Source organism: Sorex fumeus, unplaced genomic scaffold (genome assembly GCF_029834395.1).
Source record: "Sorex fumeus unplaced genomic scaffold, SorFum_2.1 ptg000080l, whole genome shotgun sequence".
NCBI lineage: Eukaryota > Metazoa > Chordata > Mammalia > Eulipotyphla > Soricidae > Sorex > Sorex fumeus.
The window spans coordinates 794,554-818,369 of record NW_026606137.1 but is presented as its reverse complement, the minus strand read 5'-3'; the positions used below and the strand labels follow the sequence as shown (position 1 = coordinate 818,369).

General features: G+C 40.9%; 1 protein-coding gene across 1 annotated transcript; it reads left to right on the top strand.

Annotated features, from left to right (window-relative positions):
* The first annotated feature begins 280 nt into the window (after positions 1–280).
* Positions 281–19,202, top strand: GLYATL3 (glycine-N-acyltransferase like 3). The gene is made up of 5 exons (XM_056130642.1): positions 281–358; positions 4,712–4,819; positions 6,400–6,526; positions 13,762–13,888; positions 18,788–19,202. Exons 1-5 carry the CDS (start codon positions 281–283, stop codon positions 19,200–19,202), a joined length of 855 nt encoding a protein of 284 aa, XP_055986617.1.
* Positions 19,203–23,816: the final 4,614 nt, after the last annotated feature.

Here is a 23,816-nt window from a genome sequence, read left to right as displayed (position 1 = left end):
AAGAAAATATTTAGAATTCAAATTAGATTGACCCCAGTATGTTTATTGCATCTTTCCAGGACCAGGTTGTTAATACTCTCCAATTCCAAGTATTCCTCACTGTGTAAACATCGCAGAGCTTCCCCATCGTCCTCCTTACTTTGATGGCATTCAGAAATGTACCCAGAGGAAAATTCATGCATTCAAGTATATTTCTTGATAGATTCAAATGTTAACAGGCAGAAGTTAAATGTAGCTCTTCTTTTTTCATTAAGTGTGGAATTGCCAGAGCTCCGAGAAGATGTTGGTATTAAACTGTTCTACCAAACTGCTGACACTGGAAAAAATGTTGAAGAATCTCTTTCCTGAATCACTCAAGGTACTGTAAATGTAAGAATTTTATTTTCCACTTTACTAATTGTGACATAATGTCAGGCTTGGGGCTGTAGATCAGATTTTCTAATGATAAAACCTCTTGGGAGCACTTGTTAGACAGACAGGTCCCCAATCCCTTCCTGCTAAAGACTGATTCAGTGGAGTATGGACTGTTATCTTTTTAACATAATTTCTGATTTTTGACAGTCTAGATGCTTTTGAGGATAATTTTGCTAGGCTAAGATCAATTTGAGACGTAAAATTTTCTAAATGGCAGAAGTGTATGAGTTGGGAAGAGCCTACAACATGAAGTTAAAATCTAGGGATTGCCACTAAATTTTAAACAAAAAAATTCTTAAAATGGAATTTACATTCATATATTTAGTTTTGAAACTTTTTTCAATGATACTTTGTGGTCATTAAGTTTCTATCAGAGCTTTTTGTAAGTCCAGGAAACTCTGCAAATAACTCAGAGCTATTATGGAAGGTGGCATTAGTCAAATATTAGAAATATTTTAGAAATTAGAAATTAATAGAAGATTAGAAATAAATATAAGATTAGAAATATTTAAGAACTTGGTAAAAATATAGAATATAATGACACTTTATTTAGGACTCAATTTTTTTGTTTTGCTTTGTTTTCCTCTTTGTTTTTTTCCCCTTCATAGAAACATTATGGTTTACAAAGTTGTTCATGATGCATTCATTATAAATATACAGTATTGCAATCACCAGTGTGACCTTCCCTCCACCATTGTCCCCATTTTCCCACCATCCCTCAATGCAATTATCAAAATACACCTCCGTAAAAGAAAATTTGTGAAAATTTTTATATTTCACCATGGGACATAAAGTACTTGTCTGAGGGTTTACTGAGCTGTTGTTGCTAGTTGAGCTTCTGTGTATGAAACATTCTTTACTGAGCTGAACCGGATTCTATGTTACATGTCCCATCAAATTTTATGTGCTCCTACTGGGATGTCAGTATTTGTAGAGTTTGGAGGTGTGACTCCAGGAACTCCAGAATATTTAACTAGGGGCAGGAAGGGCAGTCCAGACGATAAGGTACTTTCCTTGTATGTGGCCAACCCAGGTTCGATCCTTGTTATTCCATATGGTCCCCAAGCATTGCCAGGAGTGATTCCTAAGCACAGAGCCCGGAAAAAAGGAATGAGCCCTGAGCACTGCTGGGTGCTCTCCTACCCCACCCCACCCCACCCCCCATAAAAGCCAGAGACATATAACTAGGTATTGAACTTACATAGCAATGGTTGTGGGATGTGTATGTGTGATTGTCAGGGTTTCCAGAAGTATGGGGGGGAGGTAGAATTGGGGGTGGGGGAAACTTCCCACTAACACTCGGAGAAAACCCCAGAGTTCTCAGCCTGGTGACCGGTATACCTGAAGTTTTTAGCAGTTTGGTATCTCTGCAGAGCTCAGTTGTGAGTTGGTAGAGTCAGGCCTTTAGCCTGGTGGCAGCTGTGGGGTCGGGGGTGGAGGGGCAGGTGGTGAGTGTGACTGCCTGTGCTTGTCTGGGTGGGACTCAGCCTATTCCCCTCCCCCTCCTGAGGGTGCCTCTTCTGGTAGCTTCTTTCAACCAAAAGACCTGTGTATATATATGAATTTTTAAAGCTAGTTAATCCCTTCTGAGATTTTTTGTTTTTCCCTTTGGGGCCATATGCAGAGATACTCAGGAATTACTCCTGATTCTGCACGCGAGACCAGATGGGATGCCAGGGATTGAACCCAGGCTGGCCGCATGCAATGCAAATTCCTGAGTGACTCCATGCTCGCCCTGGCCTGTCTTCCGAGATTTAATCACAAGTCTGCAAAGCTGTGCCACCAAATGAGGTTATATGGCAGCGGTTGTGGGATGTGGGTGTGAGGACTCAGCTCCATGAGTTAAGCACTACAGTTAAGACTTATAGTTTCTAAATATTCATCTCATACAAGTAAACAAGGGAAGATATGAGAGATACAAGAATACTTTCCGAAGAGGATTTGTATAAAAATCTAGCACTCTGTTTTAACAAACACTTCTCATGTGCACCAAAAAGTGAATTAGTGAAAGGAAGCCTTCCAGTTGACTTAATCTCATTATCTTGCCTTATTGATATTGATACTCATGATAGAGGAAATCTGATAATTTTGTATCTGGGCACTAAAAATGTAGTAAATGGACAGTCAAACCCAAATGATCTCCATATCCTATTGAGAATAAAAAGAAAGAAGTCAAAGTTTTACTGTCCATCCTTCCTCCATATCTTTGAGTTCATGAACATGTTTCTTATAATCTTGCCGTAGGGTGTAAGTGATAAAATATTTGTTTGTACTTTCATCACAAGCTCTAAGTACTCATTCCTACACACCGTTGTGTCCCCCTACCCACTCACCATCTCTATTCAATGCTCTTCTTTTGAATGAATAGCTACTAGAAAGGTTTGTTTGTTACCTACCTATGTCAGATCTATCAGCTGGTTCTAGATCATTTTCAGTGTTTTTAGTTAGCATGTTTTCCTTTTTAACTTTGTGAACATTTATTTCGATTATGTGTAATCTCTGAATAAAAGTGCATGATGTCTCCTTAAGAAGCCATTTAAGTACACTTTACTCTGTATATCTAAGATCAGTAGCAGTCCTAGAATTTAATGATAACAGAAAAAGCATGTGTTTTGTGGGTTATTTACTTCTTGGGTTTTTCACTGAGTGTGATCCATGTTACAAAGCATCTTAGCCAGACTAAATTGGAGAGTCAAATTTGATAATAGTTTGTGTGAGGCCCGGATTGGGTAAGACAGGAAAGGACTGGATAATGTTCTAGAATTAAGATGAAATTTGATAATGATACAGGAGATAAAATAATTTCCAACACTCTTATGATTTTTTCATTAAAATACAGTATATACTAGAACATACATGACATAATTTTATGGTTCAGTGAATTTTCACAAAGCAAATATTTATGTAACCTTTACTTAAATGGAGAGCATTGCCCAAAAATGTATGAATAGAAAGAACATTAATTCAGAGAGTAATTATTTACTGCTCCCCTGATCTTTCTTTTCTACTACCTGTTCCTGCTCTACCAAGGTAACAAGTACTCCAACTTCTAAAGCCATAATTAGTTGTTTTGTTGTTGTTGTTGTTGTTTTATTTTGGGGTCCCACCCCATGGTGCTCAGGGCTTACTCTTGCCCTGTGCTCAGGGATCATTCCTGGAAGTGCTTGGGTGACCATATGCAGTACTAGAAATTCAAACCAGGGACAACCAGATGCAAGACAAGTGCCTTAACCTCTGTACTGTTTCTCTGATCCCATAGTTTGTTTCAATTTTTTTAAATATATAATGAATCACACATTCAAGAATTCTTTTGTGACTGGTTTATTTTTGCTCAGCTTTAAGAGATCTAAAGGGATTATGAATCGCCACTGTGTGTGTGCATACACTGTGTGTGTATATATAAGTATATATATAAATATACACACACATATATCTAAGTCTGAGGGCCTCATCTGGCAGTGTTCGGGACTTATTCCTGTCTCTGCACTTAGGGATCACTCCTGGTAATTCTCAGGGGGCCATATATATATGGGCATCAAACCCAGGTAGGCCACGTATTTGGCAAGTATTCTATCTGTGCTATCACTCCAGTCCCAGTATGTTATTTCCGGGTTTTTTTGGTTATGAAAATGGCACCATAGACATTGGCCTAGAGCTTAGTTCTACTTGTTACGACTATAACTTTCTCTTCTTTATAAGAACAAATAGAATATGTAAAAATTAATTTGCATGAAATAAATCTTTGATTTTTACTGGGGGGGAACTAAAAGAGCACAGAATAGAATTTAATATGACCCCACTGTTGTTTAGTCAATGAGTCTTTGATCAAATATTTGATTATAATTCAGAGTTAAAGGCATAGTTGGGTTTTTTCAGGCTCTTTTCAGATGGCATAAAGAACATCAAACAACTGAGCATCTCTAGAACTTTTTAAAGGTGCTTGGATCCTAAATCCTTATATTAGATTCTGATTCATCCATTTTTGAGTATTTATCGCTAACTTACGTGCCAACTTCCTATCTCATAAGCCTAATCATATTGAATCTCCCACTGTTGTTTTACTATTTACAAAATAAGCTTAGGTGGGTAGAGTTTTCATGGACTTAATAGATTTTCTGCCAGCTTTTATTTGCGCTGATGAAATAATAGGAGTCGTAATGTATGTGTCTTATATATGTGTATAAGATTTTATTTCCCATCTTATGACCACGATTATATAGCAGACAAAGAATAAAAATGAATGACATGTAGTTGTAACAGCTAGTAATGGTTGACATCTCTGAATTCTTTGGCATAGGTTTACGGAGCAGTGATGAACATAAATCGAGGGAATCCATTTCAAAAGGAAGTAGTGTTGGATTCATGGCCGGACTTTAAAGCTGTCATTACCCGTCGTCAGAAAGAGGTAAGGTTTAGAAAGATGTAAAAATAAGAGTTGGCATCAACTAGAAAAAAAATAGATAGGTAACGCAGATATTGTAACCAAGTAACCATTATATCCATCATACCCAGATTAACAAGTTACTTATTTGATTGACTTGGTATATGAAACATACTAAGAACCTCTGATGTATTCATGTTATTTTCACAAAACAAACATATCTATTTGGCCCAAGAAATCTGAGTCTAAAAACCCATGGAACATTGCCCTGCCAGGATGGGGATTGGCAGCCGATGGAATAGATCCTAGCTGAGGGGCTGGAGCAATAGAACAGTGTAGGGTAGGGTGTTTGCCTTGCACGTGACCGACCTGGGTTCAATCCCCAGCATCCCATATGGTCCCCTGAGCACTGCCAGGAGTAATTCCTGAGCGCATGAGCCAGGAGTAACCCCTGTGTATCACCGAGTGTGACCCAAAAATGAAAAAAAAAATAGATCCCGGCCAAAGATACTTTTTATGGGTATAAAATTGACACAGATCTGGGCATGCACGGTGGACGTACTATAACAGCAGTTGACCACTTGATTCTAAATGCAAGGCCCTGGGCTCAATCCCCAGCATCCAAACAGCAAAGTTCTCAGAGATCAGAGAGGAAGTGCTCCCTGGTGGTCCTCCCTATGAAAGCCCACAAGCCCACAGAAGTGAAATGCTGTCATAGCTGAGGGCAATGAGGTGCTGTATCGTCTGCACCCTGGAGAGAAGATGGACAGTGGGAAGTGGGAGAGAGACTGTGTTTCTCTGGGCCTGAACACAGCTGACCAAGGGGTTCTGTTGAGTGCTGGTTTTCCAGGTGAAAAAAAAAACTCTAGTTAAATGTGTTTGATGGCGTTAATTTTCACAATCGAAAGGCAGCAAGTATGCATACTTGTACATGGCAAGTTTTCTCACAGGATTGCTAAGCTCCTAATGACTCTTTTGGTCAAGTAGACAAATATGGAAGAAGATTGGGAAAAAGAGAGTGTGGGACACAAGAAAGATCAAAGGTGTGCATCCGCCCCACATTCAGGAAGTTCTGGAGAATTCTGTCTGATTCATAGAAGTGTATCTGCTGAAATATACACTTCCATATAGACAGACAGACAAGTCGAAGCATATAGCTATGATATGTGTATACATATATATGTATATATGAAATAAAAGTCTGAAATTGTCCCTGATAACAAAAGTTTTGTTTTGTTTTGTTTTGTTTTTTGCATTTTGGCTCATACCCAGCGATTCTCAGGGTTACTCCTGGCTCTGCACACAGGAATAATTTCTGGCAGTGTTCGGGGGACCATATGAGATGCTGGGGATCGAACCCAGGTCGGCCACGTGCAAGGCAAATGCCCTCCCCACTGTACTATTGCTCCGGCCCCTAACAAAAGTTTTAAAAGGCTATTCTTCCCATTAGATTTTCAGCCACATTCTCGCTTAGCTATTCTTGTTCTGCAACTAATATAGTAATAAAAATGATTTAGACATGCTCAGCTAATGGTATATAAACTATTTTTAGTATTTAAGAATGCAGGGATATGTGTATATTTTTATTATGTATTCTGTCCTAGGCTGAGACAGATTACCTGGACCATTATACAAATGCTTATGCTGTATTCTACAAGGATGTCCAGGCTTACCAACAACTATTAGAAGAACATGATGTTATCAACTGGGACCAAGTTTTTCAAATACAAGGTGAGACCCAGTGTAAGGCATAACTAACTGTCATTTTGTTCTCCTTTTTGTTATATATGTGTGTGTAGACACACACATATATATATAATAAATAGATATGACATGTAAAATATACACAAAATGAACAAATACATATGCATGTATATCCTAGTGGGGCTTGGGTTCAGAGTAAGTAAGGTAAAGGTAAAGGTAAAGGCCCTCCCGTTGATCGTCGATTTGCTCGAGCGGGCCCAGTAACGTCTCCATTGGAGACTTTGTTGTTACTGTGTCTGGCATATCGAATACTCTTGGTAGCTTGCCGGGCTCTCCGAGAGGGGCGGAGGAATCGAACTCGGGTCGGCCATGTTGGCTGCGTGCAAGGCGAACGCCCTACCCGAGAGTAAGTAGAAGTGATTTAAATGAAATTGCTTTTAAGTGGTATTTTTTCCCTACTACTATAATATAGGCATCAGTATCCCAGACTGTTAAGTGTTAATTAATAGGTAAGCCACTTTCTCTTTCTGAAGAAAATGATTCTGTAAAGAGATAATCAACTGATTTTCACAGTAAATACTGGAATTAGTTTATGAGGAAAGTGTCCTGTCAGCTCTGAGGACATAACAGCATGGTTAAGCCAAGATGGACATAGATTAAAGTTTTCCATAGTTTGAACTGACAGTTTTATCTTCAGTGTATCACTTAACTCTTTTAATGATGATTGGGGATTAATACAGGCAACAAAGTTACTGTTTATAACCATTCTTATGAAATAAGTTTTTTGGAAATTTGACAAGAAGGCAGGATTCCTATGTTAAAAATATTAAATCCAGGAATGTTTTTCAGTCACTGTTACTTATGAAACCCTCTTGTAAGAACAAAACTTGTCATGTACAATAGTAACTGACACATAAATTGCTATAGATTTGGAATGTTATCTAAATCTATTTGCATATGTTCAAGACTTATAGAGGAAGTTCTATACCGTATTTCTCCTTTAGAGACCTACCCATTATACTCATTAATGTGAGATATGTTTTTGCCACTCAGCCAATATAGAAAATTTTTCTCACCAATAATGGTGGCACACTTTAATGTAGAAATGGGGTTATTAATGTCATGCACTTTAATGTAGAAATGATAATCTCTTCCTTGACTTGAAAAATCATGGCAGTAACTGAATGGAATTTGATGCTCTCTATAGATTTCCCACCCTCAAATCCCTGTCACTTAATCACTTAATCACTTAACTTCCCGTTAGTCGTCGATTTGCTCGAGCGGGCGCCAGTAACGTCTCCATTTGTCCCTGTCGCGTGCTAGTGTAGCCCAATGGCATCTGTTCGCTCCGGGAACATGAAGGGCCTCAAACCGATCGTTCATGATCTTCAGGAAGAAGTCTGACCATCTGGTAGGTGGGCGGCCACGCGGTCTCTTGACATCCCGTGGAATCCAATCAGTAACAGCTCTAGTCCAACGGTCGTCTTTAAATCTCATTACGTGACCAGCCCATCTGATTTTCGACACCTTGGCAAATGAGACAGCGTCCCTGATTTTTGATCGTCGACGGATGTCAGAACTCCAGATTCTTTCTCTCGTTTGAGTGAAACGTGATATTCCAAGCATAGCTCTTTCTATTCTTCTTTGGGAGACCTGAATAGCGTTCTCATCTTGTTTGCGTAGGGCCCAGGTCTCTGAGGCATATGTTAATGCAGGAAGAACAGTGGAATCAAAGAGATGTGCCCGGAGCCGGAGGTTCTTCGTCCTCTTAGCTATTTCTTCGATGTTCTTGAAGGCGTTCCAAGCCGCTCTCTTCCTCCTGCGCAGCTCGGGTGCCAGGTCATTTGTCATGTTGAGCTCCTGATCCACTGTTATTTATGGCATTTGTCAAATCCCTGTCATTGCCAATAATTTTTCAGAAGACTAAGCTCATGGGTCAGTTATGGTGACTTAAATGGACCCAGTCATCTTTCTAGAAGATTTGAAGTGGACATATATGAGTTAAAAACACGTAGTATAACTAGATTGTTAAAATCTCCCATGCTATGTGTAAGTTAGAGCAAACATTCCAAACTCTGGCTTCTGATATGGCCTCATAAGACTCTGGGCTTCTTTGCTAACAACCAAAATGTCCTTGGAACATTGAATGCGTCGAAGGCATCTTTACCATCTTTACTGCTTTCGGCCGTAACCCCTCTCTCCCCAAATCACAAACAACTCTAAAAGCATATATACTGCCGTTTCATTGTTCCCCTTGTGCTGCAATGTAGACTTGAGTCAAGACCAGTCAGTTAGGAGGCTGGAACGATAGCACAGTGGGTAGGGCATTTGCCTTGCATACAGCCGACCCGGGTTCAATTCCCAGCATCCCATATCATCCTCCGAGCACCGCCAGGAGTAATTCCTGAGTGCATGAGCCAGGAGTAACTCCTGTGCATCATCGAGTGGGACCCAAAAAGAAAAAGAAAAGACCCATCAGTTAGGCTGCTCAGCTGGACCAAGCTTTGAGTTGGGGAGCTACTTTAGCATGGGGTGTTCGGAGCCATAGCACAGCCTACACAAGGGCGTCTTTGTCGTTTTTAATAAGAGCCAGCCACAAATAACAGTGGATCGGGAGCTCAACTTCTTGTGTTCGTCCTACATGAGGACAGGAACTGAAAAGAGTCTCCTGATACTCAGTGCCGCCAGACTCTTTTGTACAACACCGACATGATGAGAAAGGACTTGTCTAAATGGGCACTTATCTGGAGCGGTAGCACAGCGGGTAGGGCGTCTGCCTTGCACGCAGCCAACATGGCCGACCCGAGTTCGATTCCTCCGCCCCTCTCGGAGAGCCCGGCAAGCTACTGAGAGTATTTGATATGCCAGACACAGTAACAACAAAATCTCCAATGGAGACGTTACTGGGCCCGCTCGAGCAAATCGATGATCAACGGGAGGGCCCCTGGTAACGAGACCAACAAACATTCTAAGTTTTGGCTTCTCCAGATAGCAACAAGGGTAGAACAGTGACTAGAACTTCCTTTTAACCTGTGAGAAAGGACAAAATCCTTTGTGAAAAGTACTAGCCTAAACAGAAGACAGAGCAGTTATGGTCAGCCTCACCATGGAAACAAAACAAAATTCACAGTTTGGAATTTCTACCCAGAAAACAACTGGAATATATATATATATATATATATATATATATATATATATAAATTTTTAAAGGGGACTAGGATAGGGATGTTAACAAAACCTGTGGATTAAAAGATTTATAAAACAAAGTACAGGCTAAACTAAACTGGCATGAAAGACTTGGATAATGAAATTGTGAAGAAAACAAGGAAATGCTTGCTATAAAAATAAACGATGGCCATGATTAGGTAGTGATTGCTTTTAGTGGAGAGAAGGAATTGTATTTGGCAAAGTGATAAATGTCAGGTAATCAGTAGTAATTCAAATGTATAATCATTTAGAGCCTCATCCTTCTCAGGCTCTTCATGTTCCTAGAGCGATCAAACGCCACTGGGCTACACTAGCACGCGACAGGGACAAATGGAGACATTACTGGCGCCCGCTCGAGCAAATCGCCGATTAACGGGAAGTCAAGTGATCAAGTGATAATCATTTAGCTGCTCATTCAGTTTTGTTTTGTTCAGGGCAACACCCAGAGGTGCTCAGGGATTACTCTGAACCCAGATCAGCCCCATGCAAGGCCAGCCTACCCACTGTACTGTCTTTCCAGCCTCTGTGCATTTGTTTTTACGGAGACCCCATCCAGCAGTGCTCAGGGCCTGAAGTTCTGAGGCTCAAACCCAGGATCTCACCAAGGCAGACATGTCCCCTATCACTTAAGCCACGTCCCTGGCCTCCATTATGAGCTTCATTGTTTTATGATGTTTTCTCTAGTTTTTCTAGTTACATGAAAAGGTTTTTTTTGAAGTGATACTGAAAATTTGAAAGAATAAGTCTAGTCTGACTTAGGGGGAGGGGGCTGGAGCGATAGCACAGTGGGTAGGGCGTTTGCCTTGCATGTGGCCAACCTGGCTGACCCAAGTTTGATTCCTCTGCCCCTCTCGGAGAGCCCCACAAGCTGCTGAGAGTATCTCGCCTGCACCGCAATGCCTGGCAAGCTCCCTGTGATATATTCGATATACCAAACACAGTAACAACAAGTCTCATGATGGAGACGTTACTGGGCCCACTCAAGTAAATCGATGAACAACGGGAGGACAGTGCTACAGTGCTACATAGCCTTAGGGGGAAGAAAATTCTGATTATACCAAAAATCAGTAGGGAGTACTTTGGTTGCCGCTACCTTTTTTTGTTTATCTCATAGATAGTCTTTACTTTTTAATTTAATTTATATATATATGTTTTAATGCTAAAGTAGTGTTTGCTCTCATCCTAATTGTTTCAATGTAACCCTATTTTTTTTATTAGTGAAACACCATGAGGTACAGTTGTAGATTTACAATTTTTTGTGCTTGGGTTTGATTATACAATGATCAGATACCCATCCCTCCACCAGTGCCCATTTTCCACCACCATGGATAATATCCCCCCACCCCCATCCCTCCATCCCCACCTGCCTCTGTGGCAGGGCAATCCCCTGTGTTCTCTCTCTCTCCTTTTGGTAACCCTATTTTTTTAAGAGAGACCACATCCCCCATCAGTGTCTCAAGGACCCCTCCCCCCCACCCCCACCCCCCGCCACATCTGTGTATGCTCAATATAGTAGGCAAGATCTTCAGTTTTAATGACTTTGGCCATTTGTTGTTTTCTTACTGTGTTTCTTTTTTCCCCAACATGTGGGAAGATCTCTTTTTTCATTTTGTAAGGGAGGTAGTGAACCAGCACATGTATAAATAGAGCTAATCTCCTGAAATTCCACAGAATTAAAAATCAATGATAGGTTGATGAAGTAATTTTTTTCAGAATCTGAATATTTTTAGAAACATATAAAGTTAAAAAAGTATCATGAATAATTCTGTGCTTATCATTTTAGAATTTACATGAAATATGTAAGTCCTACAAATAGAAAATTTAGTAAGCAAGGGGAGAATTAAGAATAGTTAGAAGGGGAAATCTGAATAGGCCTCAAAGATATTTTTTGAATACTTGGAGCAGTTCAGTGGTTTAGTATAGAAAGTCAGTCACAGAATCTTTCATTAAAAGCATTAACCTGAATATTTGCTTATATTAAGCTAAACTCTTATAAAAAAAAAAAAGAGCCAAGGCTTAGATACCTGTCCTCAACATGTCTTCTCACTCACATATTCTTTAAGAGGGTTGTGTTATTGGGAAGAGAAAACAAGCCTTGAAGTGGAGAAGTCAGTTTCCAGAGGATCCCACTAATCAGGACACAGACTGGAAAGGACAGGGCCAATGGGGATTGATTCATTTTATTAACTTATTATTTTAAAAAAATTGAATTGCAGTGAGATACACAGTTAGAAGTTTCGTGATTAGGTTTCAGTCATATAATGTTCCAACACCCGTCCCTTCACCAGTGTACATTTTCCACCAGTAGTGTACGGATGGGGATTTAAAAAGTTAGGGCAGGGGCTGGAGCAATTACACTGCGGGTGGAGCGTTTGCCTTGCACATGGCCGACCCGGGTTCGATTCCCAGCATCCCATATGGTCCTCCGAGCACCGCCAGGAGTAATTCCTGAGCAAAGAGCCAGGAGTAACCCCTGTGCATCACCGGGTGTGACCCAAAAAGCAAAATAATAATAATAATAATAATAATAATAATAATAATAAAAAGACAGGGCAAATTGATTCTAAGTTTACAGAAACCATCCTGCCATGCTATAAGCTCTGTCAGAGGACAGACCACTATTCCTGGATTCCTCTGTAAAGAGTGCACACCACAGTCCTTTGCATATTAGGGGTACTGAATAATACTTTATAGATAATATAGCATAGCTATGATAAGTGAGTGGGACTTGGGTGAGTTTCAAATTCAGATAAATCTCACCAAGAATAAGTATATACCTTGATATTCCTATATTAGGTGCTATGAAAACAAGTTGGAAGAGAGTCTTTAAATTCAGAGTGCCCTGTGAAAGAAGTCTAAGTTCTTCTACATGTCTTACTGTATAGTAGACTAGAGATTTGTAGAGACATTAATATTTCTTTATTTTCAGTTTTGGAACCACACCTAGAAGTGCTCAGGGATTACTCCTGGCTCTGCTCTTAGGGATCATTCCTGGCAAGTGCCCTACCCACTGTACTATATAGCTGCAGCCCTAGGGACATTATTCGTTGTGTGTCTCACTTAAGTTCACCATAAGGGGCTGAAGAGAGAGTACGGAAATTTAGGTGCTTTCCTTCACCAAAGTCAACCATAGTTTGATCTCTGACACTAAACGTGGTCCTCTGAGCACCACCAGAAGTGATCCCTGAGCTCAGAGTCAGGAGTAAGTTGTGAGCACTGCTAGGTGTAGCCCCCAAATGAAAAAAAAAATCAGTGTGAGGATGGAGAACAGTAAAAATTCTCATTTTCACCTTTATAAACTTTATAAATCAAATCATTTATAAAAAAAATACCTAAGGGATAAGCCCATCGAAATTGCCCTAGAAAATCCATGGTTGTAATTGCAAGTGTGCAACAAGGTAGGAATTTGCAGATTTAATACAAAATTTTTTAATCAGATAAAAGGTTTTATGAAATGGAGAGATAATACAGGGATTTGGGCTGAAGAGAATTCAGGGACTAAGGTGCTTGCCTCACACACGGGTTAACTCTGGTTTATTCTTTGGTTCTGGAGCGATAGCACAGCGGTAGGGCGTTTGCCTTACACGCGGCCAACATGACCGACCCAAGTTCAATTCCTCCGCCCCTCTCGGAGAGCCCGGCAAGCTACCGAGAGTATTCGATATGCCAGACACAGTAACAACAAAGTCTCCAATGGAGACGTTACTGGGCCCGCTCGAGCAAATCGACGATCAACGGGAGGGCCTTTACCTTTACCTATTCTTTGGTTCAATTCATGACACCGCGTATGAACCCACTCACACCAGCATGAACAATCCCTAAACAGAGCCATGAGTAAGCCCTGAGCATTGCTCAGTATAGCCAAGAGTGTTGTGATAATATATGAAGGCATAGTCGTTAGGAGAGCAGTACAGGGTGGAAAATGAGTATATGATTGCTACTTATTGTTGTGTTTTTAAAAATATTGCAACAAATTTGTTCTTGTTGATAGAGTGCCTATAATTTTTTTTTAAGATAAAAAGTCTACATTTCTCATGATCTCTTTCAATATTCAGGGCTGCAGAGTGAATTGTGTGATGTTTCCAAAGCTGTTGCCCAGAAAAAGCAGTTGGATGTAAAGCAAATTTCCTTCAAGGCCATTCATTTTTCTCCTGTTTCATCTACTCCAGACACTAGTTTGCTGTACGTAAACCAAGATTTATTTGGGGGGTAGGGCTTAATGCCACGCAAGTATATAAATAGTAATAATGGAGTATGTTTGCTCGAGCGGGCCCAGTAACGTCTCCATTGGAGACTTTGTTGTTACTGTGTCTGGCATAACGAATACATCACGGGGAGCTTGCCAGGATCTGCCGAGCGGGCGAGATACTCTCGGTAGCTTGCCGGGCTCTCCGAGAGGGGCGGAGGAATCGAACTCGGGTCGGCCGTGTTGGCTGCGTGTAAGGCAAACGCCCTACCGCTGTGCTATCGTTATATCATTTAAGAAATAGTCAGGGAGCCCGAGGATGTACAGCAGGCAAAGTGTTTGCCATCACACAGCAGACCCAGTTCCATCTCTGACTCCACCAGTGGTTCTCTGAGTCCCACCAGGCGTGGTCCCTGAACACGGCCAGGTGTGGCCCAAAAATGAATAAAAAGAGTATATAGTAGTTGAATTTGGGCCACCACATCTAAACTTGTGTGCTTGCTCTTACACATCTGTGCGCTGTGTTTTTTTCTTTCAGTTGTGCTTAATTTGCACATTATTTCCTGAAAAAATCGTATCACAATCTTTGACAACAGTAACAAATAAATAATAATAAAAGACACCGCTGGAGCGATAGCACAGCGGGTAGGGCGTTCGCCTTACAAGCGGCCAACATGGCCGACCCGAGTTCGATTCCTCCGCCCCTCTCGGAGAGCCCGGCAAGCTACCGAGAGTATTCGATATGCCAGACACAGTAACAACAAAGTCTCCAATGGAGACGTTACTGGGCCCGCTCGAGCAAATCGACGATCAACGGGAGGGCCTTTACCTTTTACCTTTTTATGTATTTTCACAGCATACACAGGCAAATCATTCTTTGATATCCTCCTCCTCCTCCAAATAATTTCAAATCATCTCTGTTGTCCGAGTTCAAGATATCGAGTTGTTAACCTAGTTACTGCATTATTATTATTATTATTATTATTGAGTTGTTACTGTGTTTGGCATATCGAATACTCTCGGTAGCTTGCCGGGCTCTCCGAGAGGGACGGAGGAATCGAACTCGGGTCGGCCATGTTGGCCGCTTGTAAGGCGAACGCCCTACCCGCTGTGCTATCGCTCCAGCCCAGATATATAATAGTAACTAGATATATATATAGATATATATATCTAGATATATACATATATCTAGATATATATATAGATATATATATCTAGATATATATATCTAGATATCTAGATATATATCTATATATATATCTAGATATATATATCATATCTAGATATATATATCTAGATATATATATATATAGATATATATAGTAACTAGATATATAATATCTTTCTTATTTGTAAATATTTAAGATTCCTAGCAGGTTAAACATGATACTTGAAAAGTACATGCCTCAATAATTATTAATTTTCTTTATTTTCTGGTGGATTATGTTAAAGGAACTGTTGGGCAAAGAAGACTAGACCTGAAAAATTGGTACATTAAGTTACATAAAACAACTTGTCCCTTTTTTCCATTTATCAAAAATTTTAAGCTGATACAAAGATTAAGAGACTTTGTACGGAATTCATAATAATGTTAATTATTAATAATAATAAATTAATAATGTCAGTTATTAATAAATAATAATAAATTAACCATGTACCAACTTCTTATTGATACATTGTTAATTTTATTTCTTTCATACCCCATATCCACCTAATTACTCTGGAAGAAGTATCTCAAACTTTATCCCATTAGTCATATATATGCGTGTGTGTATATATATGTGTGACACACACGTGTGTGTGTGTGTGTGTGTGTGTGTGTGTGTGTGAGTGACTATTCAAAACCTATGATAGTACCCCTTTTGGGTCAAGGCTCCCTGAGTAAGTCTGCCCATAGATTTAGAGACTGGCTAGAAGAGCTTACAGGATTCAATATATAGAGAGTCCTGGTTTTATAGTCAAATAAGAATCCCAGCGCAAACTCAGCAGAGTCAGAGGCCCACTGGGGAGGGAAGCAAAGAGGAGGAGCCAAGCACAGGCCTCCGAGGGACCTCTCTGTAGCGCAACACAAGGTGCCTTTTCATTTCCTCAGCAGAGTCGTGGCAATCTGTGTAAGTGTTTTATTGCAGGCACCCGTTGTCTGGCATAGACCCATTCCTTGGAATCCCAGAAAGAAACCAGCTGGTCATTATAGAGGGTCTGGCTTATGCAAACGTCTCATTTCAGTTTGGGGGAAAGGCCAAGCTGGCTCTAGGCCCAGGGAGTTGTGTTGGGATTGGGATGCCAGCCTTGCATGGCCCCAGAGCCACACTTCCCCATCCTACCCCAGGCAATACCAGGGTTCCCCTTCTGGTCCCAAGACTGTAGGACTTAGTCAGCTCTGCATTGACAGACCCTCACTCTTAGCCATCTAGTCCAGTGGGCTGGGAATCACTGCAACAACCACCCCCCCCCCCACACACACACACCCCACACACACCTGTCCTTGGCCTCCTGAGCACCTTTTGGGAACTTCCATCCCAATAAAAAAGTAATTTCAGTCCTGCTGTCTTCACCCTACACAGTTCCTTAAAAATTTTGTTAACAGTCTGTCTTTAAAATAACCACTTGGTAATCACCAGTATTATTAATCATTTTTCCCAACTTATTGTTTTACATTTTCAATAAGCATAAATCATCTTCATACCTTGTCATTGGTTAGTATCTCTTAAGTTTCTTGTGACTATAGTTTCCCCTTATTTCTTTTCTGTTTCTCGTGTGTTTTTGTGGGATAAACCATTCCATTTGTCCTTTTAGAGTTTTAGGCTTACCCACTTTTTATTTAGTCACATATTCTGAGGTACTATTTAAATTTTTCTTCTATTTTCAGTTATGCCAAGCCCAACTTTAACTTGAGTTGGTCCCTTCTGCATAGAAATTTCAACAATTTTTCTTTAACGCTTAAATTATAACCCAAAGAGATAGACGATTTCTACTACTCTGCCCTTAAGATACAAGATCAAAGGTCAGAGAGATAGTATCAGGATTAAGCTGCTTGCTTTGAAGCTTAACCTGCTCCTCTTCAAAGTCTTGACCCCACATGTGATCCCAGGAATTCCATCAGGAGTGAGCCCCGAGCAAGGTTGTGTGTGGTCCAGAGCACATACAAAAATGATACACTTCCAAAAATCCACTTATGCCTTTTTTTTATTGAATCACTGTGGGAAAAGTCTCGATCATGCAATGATCAAACACCTTTCCCTTCGCCAGTACCAGTACCTGTTTCTCACCACCCTCCCACCCCTCCCAATGCCTGTGAGGCAGATGAATTCTACTTAACTCTCTATCTACTTTGATTACATTCATTATTTCGACAAAAGATGCACTATTATTGTTTAGAGTTTACACCCGACAATCAGAACTGCCAAAAAGGCATTGTGAAATAATTTGTTTTCGATAGCTGGTTATGGGAATTATATGATGTCCTGCGGCCGCGATAGCGACCATGCGATATTGGATTTCTGATATTTTGCTTATTTAGTCTGGAGGAATTTCTGCCAAGAGCCAGATAATTACGAGATTCGTTCCTGCGCCTCTAAAGCCATGGCCGTGCCGAACAGCCACTCGTGGGGGGCAACTCGTGACCTCGGTAGGGCGTGAAGGACAAGCCAGGAATGCCCCCCTTCCCATGAGATTGTAGTTGCCCAGTCACCGCCAGCTCATACCTGGCTTTCCTATAAGCTCCGAGGCGGCCACTATCTTGCTACCTGGGGAAAAATCCACTTGTGTCTTATAGTTAATTCCTGCTTAGTAGCTACATTACTCAGTACCAGAGCCCTCAGTATGCCTGGAATGTAAACACAGCAGAACCAGTGACAAAAATATATCTATATATAAACTTGCCTATAAAAAGAATGACATTACCAGTCTCCTGACAGCCCATGGCTTTAAGAACGAGAGCAATTTTAAGGCTCAATCAGCCCCATAACCATTCAAACAGGTAATCCATGTGAGGTCTTAGATATCACTACTTCTTATCATTTTATCTAAAAACCATGCATTTTTCCAGTTATTTTTATTGAAGTATGATGTTTTACAATAGTGCTCATATTTTTGCTTTATGCACACCCTGCTACTATACTGCCCTCACCTAGACTTTTGAGTCTCTTAAGGGAAGGTTTGAAAAAGTAGCATTTGTTAAGCGTCTTAATATGCCTGGAATATCAATTTGTATTTTATAGCAAATGGGCTGGAGCAATAGCACAGCAGTAGGGCGTTTGCCTTGTACACAGCCAACATGGCCCACCCGAGTTCGATTCCTCCACCCCTCTCGGAGAGCCCGACAAGCTACCGAGAGTATTTCGCCCTTACGGCAGAGCCTGGCAAGCTACTGTGATGTATTTGATATGCCAAACACAGTAACAACAAAGTCTCCAATGGAGACGTTACTGGGCCCACTCGAGCAAATCGATGAACAACAGGAGGACAGTGACAGTGACAGCAATTGGATGCATAAAGATAGAAGTTCAGTTTTAAAATGCCATTACACCAAGGGAAAAATTAGAGACCTAAGAATCTGGACTTGTTCAATACTTCAGAGAAGATTCAAACAAGTCTTTGAATTGTTTGAAGGAAACTGAAAGCATTGGCTAATCTATCCTGAGGACAATGACAAATAGATATAAAATGAGAACACAAGACTTAAATTTGGTAAGATGAATATTTTGGGCCCTCATAAACAACCCTCTCAGAATGGAAATTGGTAGACTTGAGCTCATTTACAACGTTGAGATTCTTGCTAGGTGACTTCTCAGGGAAAGCGTTACTGTTCAAGTCTGAAAAAGAGAAGTCAGTTGTAGTGACCGATTATAGTTCCAGGATCCCAAGTTCATGCTTCCTATGCCGTTTTCTTCTAGAAGGACATCACCCCCACGACTGACCTACCTGAGCGTGGCAGACGCTGATCTACTCAACCGGACTTGGTCTCGGGGTGGCAATGAGCAGTGCCTTCGCTACCTTGCCAACCTCATCGCCTGCTTTCCCAGTGTGTGTGTCCGTGATGAAAAGGGAAACCCTGTCTCTTGGTCTCTCACGGACCAGTTTGCCACCATGTGCCATGGCTACACCCTGCCAGAGCATCGCAGGAAAGGTTATAGCCGGCTAGTGGCCCTCACCCTCGCCAAGAAGCTTCAGAGCCGGGGATTCCCATCCCAGGGCAACGTCCTGGATGACAACGTGGCATCCATTAGCCTCCTGAAGAGTCTGAACGCTGAAATCTTGCCTTGTCGTTTCCATAGGCTTATTCTCACCCCTGCAAATTTCTCTGGCTAGCTTTTTCCAGGAGCCCCCATGAAATGCAGGAATGTTCTTCATCTCCCCGAGGACATCCACATGTGTACTCTTCAGCTGCCAGTAAGGGAAACTTTGGTTTGTTTGGGTTTGGGAACTCCCTTCTTCCCCTGTGTGCCCTCATTGCTCAGGGATCACTCCTGGTACTCGGGGAAACACCTCAGGGAATCTGGGTGCTGCAGATTGAAGTCAAGTCTCCTACCTGCAAAGCATGCCCACTAGTCCTTTAAGCTATCTCCTCGACCCCGGGAGGGGAAGGTTTCATCTGGATTCAAAAGAATCTTAAGTGATTGAAAAGGGCCTGGAGAAGATTGGGAAGACCAGCCTATGAAATCTTAAGTTTCCCTGCCACTGGTTTCTGCATGAAATAACTTTCAGGGTCTCTGGTTTCTGCATTAAGCAACTCTCAGCATAAGAGTTAGCTGTAACTAAGAACAGAATGATAAATGATTATCCTCCTTCGGAATCCTCCATAAGAAACAGGTTCTAAGCCCATCATATTTTAGTAGAAATACGTGCATGGCAGCAAATGACTTAATGTGGAATCTGATGGCTTCTGCTTCTTATTGTCATCAGGCTTCTATATTCTCACATCTGACAACTTAGTTCCCTACTATTACCATAACACTCTCCTGCGCTCAGCACTGCCTTGTCTCACCCACATCTGACCCAAGTTCTCTGTAGAACAGGTTGCTTTTTAACTCCTTTAATTATACTTACTGATTCTTCCCTTCTATGTATACCTCTAGTCTACAGCTCTTTGCTGGGCATGTTCAAACACTGCCTTTTTCTCCCTCACCTGAAGGGCAGATCCCTGGACCTGGACCCTTCAGTCTCTCGTTCAGTAGGTATGGCATAGAACCTAAAACTTGGATTTCTCCCCAGCTCTCACTGTTCAGGTGCCTTGGATAAATGAATATATTCACATTTCAAATGCTAGAGACAGATGATTGTCGGCAGAGTTTGAACCTGACCTATCACGCCAGACCTCTTGTTTCTAACCTGCTTTCTCATGTAAACATACACACATACTCACATACCTTCCTCTATTTTCTCTATGCATATGTGTATGCATAATACTGATAGTGAAACAAACTTTAATTCTGTTTAAATATGAAGAACTTGATGATGAGGGAAAAGTAGACATCTTCAAGATTGCAGAGACAAAACATTCTGGAGGCTAAGTCTGATTTTTTCTTTTATTTTGGCTTTTTGGGTCACACATGGCAATGCACATGGGGTTACTCCTGGCTCTGCACTCAAGAATTACGCCTGGGTGGATGCTGGGAATTGAACCCGGGTCGGCCGTGTGCAACCCGGCCCAAACGCCCTATCCGCTGTGCTGTCACTCCAGCCCCTAAGCCTGATTTTTAACATGTTGATTTCTATCATCTTTGCACTAAATCATGTATCTTCTGTAAAGGAAATTTAAATACTTAAAAAAAATAAATTAACACTTTTGTTAAACATTATCCTGGTCGGCATTCCTTTTTAAAGTTAGGTTCCAATTACTTTTGTATGTTTATACTCTAAGGACAATTCAGGAAAGATAGACGTATTGTAAACTGTGTTCTTTCCTCTGCAATAAAAGTAGGTAGAGACATAGTGACCAGATTTCTCTAGTTCAGACCAGATTCACTCAGCCATAGAGAAATATCGGTCTCTTATCCAATGGAAGCCACCTGCCAACTACACAGAGAAAGGGAAATCCAAAATGTATGTGTCCTGAGCAAAGAAAACAAACTGTTGGAAAGAAAACTTTGTTTTAATAAAATAAAATAAAACCCCTTGGACGCGAATATATGCTTAGGTCATCCTGTACCAGTGGTTACCTGGATACTTGTGTGTACCAGAGGGAAGAAAATCAAGTAGCTGGAGTCCATAAACCCCTTGAGAGAATGTGGCCTAGTTTTGCCCCAGGGATGCTCATTATCTTCAGCATTGATTAACCATGGGTTCTCCTGTCTTGTAGATGGCAATACTATAGACTTTATTTTTCCTTAATAATAGGTGTAATAATATAACTTACAGTTATATGTTAGTTAACATTTTATTTAACAAGGTGATGATAATTGTGCCAGCTACTGAAAATATGTGTGTTGTGTGTCTGTGTGTGTCTGTGTAAATAGAACGTAATCCTTGAAGGGTTAAGTAGAGCCTTACTTTGAGAATTCTTGTTTAGGCGCGTTATGACTCAACTGATTTTAAGTGGCAAGGTGATGATCACAGCCTGAGTTGGTCAGATTCTGAAGCCTGTGCTATTAATCATTATGCTAATTTACTTCTTAAACAGTCTAGAACTCTCAGACAATTATTTCTTTTTTTTTCTTAAATTTTTATTAGTGAAACACCATGAGGTACAGTTGTAGCCTTACAAATTTTTGTGCTTGGGTTTCATTTATTCAATGATCGAATACCTATCCCTCCACCAGTGCCCATTCTCCACCACCACTGATCCCAGTATCCCTCCCACCCCCCATCCCACCCATCCCACCCTAACTCTGTGGCAGGGCATTCCCTTTACTGAGACAATTATTTCTTAACCACTATCTGAGTTTTCTACCTCCAAGCCTACCTCGACAATGGCCTTCATTTTTTTTACCCACCAAATTGCACCTCTATTATTTCTTTGTTTTGTTTTTAAAACAAAAGATGTATTTGAGTTCTTGAAAAAACAATGCCACAAAGATTGACTTTTCTTGAAAACTGCAGCTACACCATGCATTGTGTCGCTCGTGGTAAAATGTGCATTAGGCATAAACACACAAAAATGAAATAAACCACCGTTCTATAATACAAGCACAGATATTGCCTAAAGAAGGCCATGGAAGATCTGCATAGAGTGGGCTATTTAAGCACCATTTTTTTAAAGATAAAATATGGGTATTTAGTTCAGAGAGAGAGCCCTTGCCTGTCATTTCTGAGGCCCCGAGTTTGATCCCCAACTCCACAAAAAATAAAAAAATAAAAAGGGACCTATGTTCAGTCACATGCACTGAAGCATGCCTTTGTCACTGGTGTTAAGATTTACTAGGATGTGTATAATGTCAAAGGAATGGTACCACAAGCACTTTGTCTGCCAAACAGTGAGGCCCTACAGTGTGTCTGTTGTTGATCACTAAATATACTTGTAGCAATTTGGAAATGAAAAAAAAATCTCTAACCCCTTTAATTTTGGGTTTAAAATCAAACCAAACAACATTAATTCTGTTAGACTTGCTAACATTTTCAAAGTGCATCCTTTGCAAAGAAGGGCAAAGGGCTGGACTGTGTTTCCAGAGAGTCTCCGCGCAGGTGTCCGTGCCTCGTACTACTTTCTGATGAGTCTCTGGAGGAGCCACTACATCATCTCAGACACTTAAACAGGTTGGGGAATTCCTCACCACTTGTTTTAAGCAGCCATGGAGAGAAGTCAGCAGTAAATCCAGGCTTTTTTCATCTGGACATGTCTTTTTTTTTTTAACCTTTCTAGAGAAATGAATGTAAATAAAATTTATTTATTTTCATTAAGGTACCCTGAAAAATTTTTTTGATGCCAAGGCATCAAAAATCAGATGAGCTGGACTCGTAATGAGGTTTACTGAGAACCGCTGGACTAAAGCCATTACTGACTGGATTCCATAGGACGTCAAAAGATCGCGTGGACGCCCACCTACAAGATGGTCAGACTTCTTCGTCAAGACCCTGAATGATCGGTTTGAGGCTCTGCATGTTCCTAGAACGAACAGATGCCATTGGGCTACGTTAGCACGCAACAGGGAAGAATGGAGACGTTACTGGCACCCGCTCGAGTAATTCGATGAATAACGGGGGATCAAGTGATCAAGTGATCTAGAGAAATAGTGCCAGTGTGTTAGCGAAATACTCTTTTATCTCTGTTACAACTTTTTGAACATAATATTCCTCACTATTAGTGTTTTCTAGAAATTCCTTGTAATTCACATGTTACTCTAGGATGTGGAATCCCCAGTCTTCTTAGGAGGAAGATTAAAAATTAGTTTAGAGCCGGGTATCCTAGAGGAAAGGGCTGTTCAGATAGAGAAGGGAGCACCAAATAAAGGATGTTTGGAGGATCCTCCCAGGAGGGGAGATGCATGTCGAAAGTAGACTATGGACTGAACATGTTTGCCACTCAATGCCTCTTTTGCAGACCACAACACCCAAAAGGAGAGAGAGAACACAGGGGATTGCCCTGCCACAGAGACGGGGGGATGAGGGGATGGGGGTGGGAGGGATATTATCCATGGTGGTGGAAAATGGGCACTGGTGGAGGGATGGGTATCTGATCATTGTATAATTGAAACCAAAGCACAAAAAATTGTAAATCTACAACTTTAAAAAAAATAAAATAAAATAAAGGGGAAAAAAATTAGTTTAGTTTGGGTTTTGGTTTTTCAGGTCACACTTTGCAGCGTCCAAGAGCTGGTAGGGTCCCTGCATGCAAATTAGCCTTGAGAGCATCTCCCTGCCACCCCCCCCCCCCCCCCCCCGCCCAAGCTCTTTTTTTTGCTGACTAAATAAGTCTCCGTTATTGACCAACTAATTTGCCTTCCTTAAGACCACATTTGGGTTGATTCTTGGATCTACCAGTCCAGA